General features: G+C 40.1%; 1 protein-coding gene across 1 annotated transcript; it reads left to right on the forward strand.

Moving 5' to 3' along the window:
• Positions 1-4,307: 4,307 nt before the first annotated feature.
• PCDHB4 (protocadherin beta 4) lies at positions 4,308-8,264 on the forward strand. Its single transcript, XM_011965101.1, has one exon. It carries the CDS (start codon positions 4,640-4,642, stop codon positions 7,025-7,027), a length of 2,388 nt encoding a protein of 795 aa, XP_011820491.1. The 5' UTR covers positions 4,308-4,639; the 3' UTR covers positions 7,028-8,264.
• Positions 8,265-8,638: the final 374 nt, after the last annotated feature.

The following is an 8,638-nucleotide window of genomic DNA, read 5'->3' on the forward strand; positions in this document are numbered from 1 at the left end:
TGGTGGCGGGCGCCTGTAGTCCCAGCTACTCAGGAGGCTGAGGCAGGAGAATGGTGTGAACCCGGGAGGCAGAGCTTACAGTGAGCCGAGATCGCGCCACTGCCCTCCAGCCTGGGCGACAGAGCGAGACTCCATCTCAAAAAAAAAAAATATATATATATACACACACACACACACACACACACACATACATATATACACACACACACACACACACACATATATTAGAAACTGTGGGCTTTTCAATTTTGTTCCTTTTTTCCCTAGATTGTATTCTGGGTCCCTTGAATTTTCATGTGAATGTTAGGGTCAGTTTACCAATTTCTGCAAAAAAACCAGCTGAAATTTTGATAGGGATTGTAATAAATCTGTAGAGCAATTTGAAAGGTACCAATATTTTAACAATCTTAAGTCTTCCAATCTATGAACACTTTTCATTTACTTAGATCATCTTTAATTTCTTTCAATGATGTTTTGCAGTGTTCAGTGTTCAATTCTCCCACTTCTTTTGTTAAGTTTATTCCTTAGCATTTTATTCCTTTTGATGATATCTATTATAAATTGAATTGTTTTCTTGATCTCATTTTTCGTTTGTTCAATGCTACTGTATAGAAATACAATTGATTTCCACATAGTGATCTTGTATCCTGCAACCTTGCAGAACTCAATTATTTATTTTAGTAGTTTTTGGTTTTATTTTTTTGAGACAGAGTCTCACTCTGTCACCCAGGTTGGAGTGCAGTGGCACAATCATGGCTCACTGAAGCCTCAATCTCCCAGGCTCAAGCAATCCTCCCACCTCAGCCTCCCAAGTAGCTGGGACTACCAGTGCATGCCACCACTGGTATAATTTTTTTTTTTTTTTTTTTTTGGAGAGACAAGATCTTGCTGTGTTGCTCAGGCTGGTCTCAAACTCCTGGGCTCAAGTGATCCTCCTGCTTGGCCTCCCAAAGTGCTGGCATTTACAGGCATGAGCTGCCATGCCCGGCCTAAAATTTCTTTAAAATGATTTTTATCTTTTTTCAGTGATAAGGTTCTTGCCTATATTTTACCAGAAAGCAACTAGTTTCCTGCGTATCCCTCTATTTTATCTTTCTTTGTATATTTAAAATGAAAAAAATTAAATATCATGCTTCAGATCTGGCAACCAATTATGTAAATAGTCATATGAATCCTTCAGAATGGATAATACAGCTTTTCTGACTGGGATGAAATAGTTTTCAGGTGTTCATTCTTTATATCATTAGCTTATCTTATATAATTAGCTTATCTTCCATTCAGGTATAATAGATCTTTCTTTTCTCATAAATATGGCAGTTTAGGGAAATAAACTATGGCATAATATGCTAGGCCATTCTTCTAGGCCACCCTTCTTGATTGTAACTTTAAACTATTTATCAGAACCTAAACAACTTTTCAAAAGATCTATACTTTTTTTTCCCCAATATTTAAGGCTATAAGTAATTCATTATGTCACTCTTAATTTTTTCACTTGATTAATGATTGCAACAAAAATGTTGAGTATTAGTTTTCCTTCCAATGTGTAAGTTGTATAAACATCTCTCTCTACTGGTAACTAACTGTCTCTAAAGGGAGACAAATAATTTTTAAGTTTCTAATAATAATTGAAAACTTGAATATAAGTATATTTCATACCACGTACCCCAGGCAAGGCTGAAGTTGGGATCTAAATTATCTAAAAAGTTGTTCACCTCTCCAGCTCTACTTGGGCATATAAAAGAATGGTTTCTGGAGTCACATGGTAACAGTTTAAATCCTGGCTCTGCCATTTCACATGCTGTGTGACTTTGGACAGATTATTTAAACTCTGTGTGCCATAATTCTTAATCTTTAAAAATGTGGCTCATAAGACTGCCCACCTCATAGGGTTGTTGGGGTGATAAAATTAGTCAATATGTGTAAAATGCTTAGAATAATATCTGGTGTATAGTGGTCACATATGTTAATGTTATTGAGATTTCATTTACTTTTGGATTGCAAAAGGAACTGAAAAGACCCAATTCTTACTCTACGTCAACAGGTAGGAATAAGTAAACAAAATATGGTTTGAATTTTGTCCTGAATGCATTAAATTGAATCTAACTAAAATCTGGTTACTATATTAGAAACAATTTTCTCTTTGGTTTGCCCAGGAGATTTGTTTTCCAGTTATGTCTAAAATAATATTCTTTGTTTTTATTCTTTTCAGTGTGTATTTTTATTGTTTTTCATTTAATAGTCATGCATAGTGTATTTTTTCTGATTTACTTTATTTATTTATTTATTTATTTATTTATTTAGAGACAGAGTCTCGCTCTGCCGCCCGGGCTGGAGTGCAGTGGCCGGATCTCAGCTCACTGCAAGCTCCGCCTCCCGGGTTTACGCCTTTCTCCTGCCTCAGCCTCCCGAGTAGCTGGGACTACAGGCGCCCGCCACCTCGCCCGGCTAGTTTTTTGTATTTTTTAGTAGAGACGAGGTTTCACTGTGTTAGCCAGGATGGTCTCGATCTCCTGACCTCGTGATCTGCCTGTCTCGGCCTCCCAAAGTGCTGGGATTACAGGCTTGAGCCACCGCGCCCGGCCTTCTGATTTACTTTAAATGTGAAAGAAAATTCTAAGATGTTAATATTATTACCGCCATTGATATATCCCTTATAGTAATTAATGGAAATATAATCAAAGTAAATTGAGTTATATAATGCTTAGCATGTATTATATTCTCAAAATTCTGTATTCAATTTCAGACACGTTCATGGCTGAATATATGATCTGACAATAATCTACTTATATAGATAAAAACATCATTTGAGGCCGGGCGCGGTGGCTGAAGCCTGTAATCCCAGCACTTTGGGAGGCCGAGACGGGCGGATCACGAGGTCAGGAGATCGAGACCACCCTGGCTAACCCGGTGAAACCCCGTCTCTACTAAAAAAATACAAAAATTAGCCGGGTGCGGTGGCGGGCGCCTGTAGTCCCAGCTACTCGGGAGGCTGAGGCAGGAGAATGGCGTGAACCCGGGAGGTGGAGCTTGCAGTGAGCTGAGATCCGGCCACTGCACTCCAGCCTGGGGGACAGAGCGAGACTCCGTCTCAAAAAAAAAAAAAAAAAAAAAAAAAAAAAAAATCATTTGAGTGGATTAATTTATTAATTCAACCGGTATTTACTAAATAAAATCCATATATCCTTCAAAAATAATTTTTACTAATACCTTCTATCACTATCAGAATCTGAAATCTCAGATTTCATGCTTTAAAAATAATTCATTTAACATGAATTATAAATTATCATTATATGAGTTGGATAATTAAATAAAATAACAAGATATTTAAGGGGAGGAAATCTTATATGTGGCAAGGTAAGTGGTGCTCCATTCAATATATTAATTGCAACCAATAAATTGGTTAACTGTGTCTCAGTGGTACCATTCTTTCTTATTGTTGGAGAGTAATCACAGTAGCTGCATGCTGTGGTGGGATCCATTTTATATACACATCTCTTTACTTCACCATGTCTGAGTAGAGACAGCCTAAGTCACCCTTTGGTCACAGAATAAAATATTTTATATCAGTGCTTCTTGTTTCCCCCAAAATTAGCTGGTCAAGGAATAAGATATCTGGGATACAAAAGGTGAGTGTGGTAACAGGCAAACTCATTATAAAATATAGATTACATCTATCTCACTAAATAAGTTCAGCTTAAAACCTTTATCTTCACAAAATTCTGTGACTGTGACTCACTTTTGTCTTGACATTATCCATATAATAGTCATGTAGAATAATCAAGTCCTGTCACCCTCTGAGCTTCAGTTTCAGTTTCCTTATCTTTTATTTCCTTTTTAGTTATAAGAATCTGTGATTCTAATACTATTTGCCTTACTCCTAGGTTCAGTGTAGGTTCACACCGTAAATTACTTGATACAAAATAAGATACCTGTTTATTCACCTGTATTACTATTTGCACGTTAAAGTAGGAAAATAGAACCTATCATTTCAAAGTAGTCCCCCTTTAGACCATGTATAGAGAACATCTTAAACTTTTGCATCATCACAAAGTTCTCACATTCTTAAAAAGAATATATGTAACTATTATGAATTGAATTGGAAGTGTATAAAAATTTGTCTCCTGTGGTTGGATTATGTAAAGAAATGGAGTTCTTTGAAGTTTCACTGATAAGGGTGTGGGGAGACTGAGATATCTTCTTGATTTGTGCTCATGATTATTCTGGTTCATGCACTGTAATGAAATAACCTTTTAAATTATGCAGTTTAATGTAATAATAAAGTTTGTAAAAATTCTGTACAGTTAAAAATGGCTTTCATTTGAAAACTTCCCAAATACGCTGTCTTGAAGTTGTTAATTTCTCAGTCAAGACGCAGGGTGGCGCTGCAGGCTAAGTTGTGAATAAAGAGTCCTAAAACGCTCGCGTATTCTTTTGTGTCGCTTAGACGCAATAAAAAACACACGGAAGAAGCGTTGCAAGCGGTGCAGGTTTATCAACGGCTTGGGGCAGCGATATACTAAACAAATTTAATATTAAAAGCAACTGTGTGATAATTCCTCCAAGCAAGATTTTAGAATTGAATGTCTAAAGTCTTGTTGTGGTTGCTGAAGGGATTGGATATAAGGACCTGGACTCCAACATGAAGAAGCTAGGGAGAATTCATCCAAACAGGCAAGTGTTGGCCTTTATTTTGATGGTGTTCTTGTCTCAGGTTCACCTTGAGCCTATTCGTTATTCTGTGTTGGAGGAAACAGAGAGCGGCTCCTTTGTAGCTCATCTGACCAAGGATCTGGGCCTGGGAATTGCAGAACTGGCCGCCCGGTCAGCCGGGGTGGTGTCTGACGATGACAAGCAGCGTTTGCAGCTGGATCGTCAGACTGGAGATTTGTTTCTGAGGGAGAAACTAGACCGGGAAGAGCTCTGTGGTCCTATTGAACCGTGTATACTGCATTTCCAAGTGTTCCTGGAAATGCCCGTGCAATTTTTTCAAGGAGAATTATTGATCCAGGACATAAATGATCACTCTCCAGTATTCCCTGAAAGGGAAGTGCTCTTGAAAATACCAGAAAATAGTCAGCCGGGGACTCTATTTCCGTTGCTAATAGCTGAGGATTTGGATGTGGGCAGCAATGGTCTCCAAAAATACACAATCAGCCCCAATTCTCATTTTCACATTCTCACTCGAAATCATAGTGAGGGCAAGAAATACCCAGATTTGGTGCAGGACAAACCACTGGATCGAGAGGAGCAATCTGAGTTCAGCTTAACCCTCGTGGCGCTGGATGGTGGGTCTCCACCTAGGTCTGGCACTGTCATGGTTCGAATCCTGATCATGGACATCAATGACAATGCTCCTGAGTTTGTGCACACTCCATATGGGGTGCAGGTCCTGGAAAACAGCCCCCTAGACTCTCCAATTGTTAGGGTCTTAGCTAGAGATGTAGATGCTGGAAACTTCGGGAGTGTTTCCTATGGCTTATTCCAAGCATCAGATGAAATTAAACAAACTTTCTCAATAAATGAAGTCACGGGAGAAATACTACTGAAAAAAAAATTGGATTTCGAAAAAATTAAATCTTACCATGTAGAAATTGAGGCCACAGATGGAGGAGGCCTTTCTGGGAAAGGCACTGTAGTCATAGAAGTGGTGGATGTGAATGACAATCCCCCAGAACTTATCATATCTTCACTCACCAGCTCCATCCCAGAAAATGCCCCTGAGACGGTAGTCTCTATCTTCCGAATTCGAGATAGAGATTCCGGAGAAAATGGAAAGACGATTTGCTCTATTCCAGATAATCTACCGTTTGTTCTAAAACCAACTTTGAAGAATTTTTACACCCTGGTAACAGAGAGACCACTGGACAGAGAGACCAGAGCTGAGTACAACATCACCATCACCGTCACTGATTTGGGGACACCCAGGCTGAAAACCCAGCAGAGCATAACCGTGCAGGTCTCCGACGTCAATGACAACGCCCCCACCTTCACCCAAACCTCCTACACCCTGTTCGTCCGCGAGAACAACAGCCCCGCCCTGCACATCGGCAGTGTCAGCGCCACAGACAGAGACTCAGGTACCAACGCCCAAGTCACATACTTGCTGCTGCCGCCCCAGGACCCGCACCTGCCCCTCGCCTCCTTGGTCTCCATCAACGCGGACAACGGCCACCTGTTTGCCCTCAGGTCGCTGGACTACGAGGCCCTGCAGGCGTTCGAGTTCGGCGTGGGCGCTGCAGACCGCGGCTCCCCGGAGCTGAGCAGCGAGGCGCTGGTGCGCGTGCTGGTGCTGGACGCCAACGACAACTCGCCCTTCGTGTTGCACCCGCTGCAGAATGGCTCCGCGCCCTGCACCGAGCTGGTGCCCCGGGCGGCCGAGCCGGGCTACCTGGTGACCAAGGTGGTGGCGGTGGACGGCGACTCGGGCCAGAACGCCTGGCTGTCGTACCAGCTGCTCAAGGCCAGCGAGCCTGGGCTGTTCGGTGTGTGGGCGCACAATGGCGAGGTGCGCACCGCCAGGCTCCTGAGCGAGCGCGACGCGGCCAAGCACAGGCTGGTGGTGCTGGTCAAGGACAATGGCGAGCCTCCGCGCTCGGCCACTGCCACGCTGCACGTGCTCCTGGTGGATGGCTTCTCCCAGCCCTACCTGCCTCTCCCAGAGGCGGCCCCGGCCCAGGCCCAGAACGACTCGCTCACCATCTACCTGGTGGTGGCGTTGGCCTCGGTGTCGTCGCTCTTCCTTTTGTCGGTGCTCCTGTTCGTGGCGGTGCGGCTGTGCAGGAGGAGCAGGGCGGCCTCTCTGGGTCGCTGCTCGGTGCCCGAGGGCGCCTTTCCAGGGCATCAGGTGGGCGTGAGCGGCACGGAGACCCTGTCCCAGAGCTACCAGTACGAGGTGTGTCTGACAGGAGACTCTGGGACTGGTGAGTTCAAGTTCCTGAAGCCAGTATTTCCTAATCTCTTGGTCCAGGACACCGGGAGGGAAGTTAAGGAAAACCCCAACTTCAGGAATAGCTTTGTATTCAGTTAAGTGTTGTATTTAGTTTAGTGAACCGTTTATTAGTTTTGTCAAACTTCCCATTGCAATGCCTTTATTTTAAAAAATTGTCTAGTTATCTAAATACTCATACCACAATTTCAAATCTACGCATGTCCCTGATAGAGCTAAATTTGTCCCTTTTTTATCGCTATTAATTGCACTTAACATTTTTAGTTATACTGGATATTGAGCATGGATTTTCTCTATATTTGATCTATTGGTGATTAATCTTTCTGTGACCATAAATTACTCAATTAGGATAAAAATAAATTATATTTTAATGAAATCTTTAAATTAACATCTTTTTAATGGAACATTTAAGTGAATATATGAACTCTTGAATTTCTCAATATTCATTGTGCCTGTCTTTACCATGTAACTTAATGTTTGCAAGGCCAGAGTGTTTGAAATTTTTGTATTTAACTTTATAATTGCCTTGTCCTTCCTGGTTGACTATACTAGGCTAAGCCCTCCTAATAGCCATGAGTATAAAATTTAGTATACTCGTTTTTCACAAATTGTATATAAACATGCATTTCATTACATTAGTAACACACTACAATTGTGGTCCTTTTCTTCTCGTGACCACCATACGTCTAGTGATTATTTTGTTTATTTGGTTGCTACTTACCTAGCACATTGTAATGATCCATAAATGCTAATATTAAATTTTGTCAAAATAACTTATTTACAAATAATTATTAAAGAGAAAAATCTCATGTAATTTGCCATAACCTTTCAATAAATAAAACTGTTAAATCACGGCCTGGTATCATCTTAAAAAAAAAAAAAAACTCAAAATCTGAAATAAGCCCCAAATTTCTCCCCAAAATCAAGACTTTTGAGAGCATCATAGGTCTCCTGTGCTCCCTTTTACTCCCTATAAATAGAAATCCAAGTATACTTTAATATGTATATATTTTTTGGTTTTCCTACAGCTTCTCCCCATCTTTCAAAAGAATCAGGAAATTTCTTCTGCACCTTGGCTATTCTGTTTAAATCCGGTAATCAGTTGATCTCAGGTTTTTCACTGTACATTACTTTGCAGATATGGACAGTCTTTACAAAAATAATTTTTAAATGCTTAATTATTTTTGTTTGTTCTTTAATGTAAACTTCAGTTATTTTGAATTAATTTAACTTCTCCATTATGCCAAAGTTGCGTTGCATGAAATAAGTATTATTTTGTCCTTGTATAGACTGGAACAGTAATAAATTTATCTGAATTTAAATTGTTTTATGCTGTGATCAGTAAGTCCAGTAAACCAGGTAAAGTTGTATGGATATAACTATAGGACACCTTTATTTTACTTTTGGCAGAATATGAGCAATTGAAGAACTTGCTTTATAATCTAGCATTTATTTTTAAATCTCAAGTATCATCCTACTGGAGTTAAATTACTTGCACTTTTCTGTGAATTACTCTTTTTTTCTAAACATGTAATGAAATAAAAAGGAAAATTGACCAAGTTATTCTGGAAACATATTTTTTTAGCATTTATTCAATTTAAAAATCAAAGTGAAGAAGAGATAAAAGTGAGAATACAATATAACATACAAATATATAAGACATAAATATGGTAGCCAACTTTAATGTCTCCT

Source organism: Mandrillus leucophaeus, unplaced genomic scaffold (genome assembly GCF_000951045.1).
Source record: "Mandrillus leucophaeus isolate KB7577 unplaced genomic scaffold, Mleu.le_1.0 Scaffold714, whole genome shotgun sequence".
NCBI classification, from domain to species: Eukaryota; Metazoa; Chordata; class Mammalia; order Primates; family Cercopithecidae; genus Mandrillus; species Mandrillus leucophaeus.

Coding starts and splice junctions, on each gene's coding strand:
- PCDHB4 (XM_011965101.1), top strand. CDS start 4,640: ATGAAGAAGCTAGGGAGAATTCATCCAAACAGGCAAGTGTTGGCCTTT.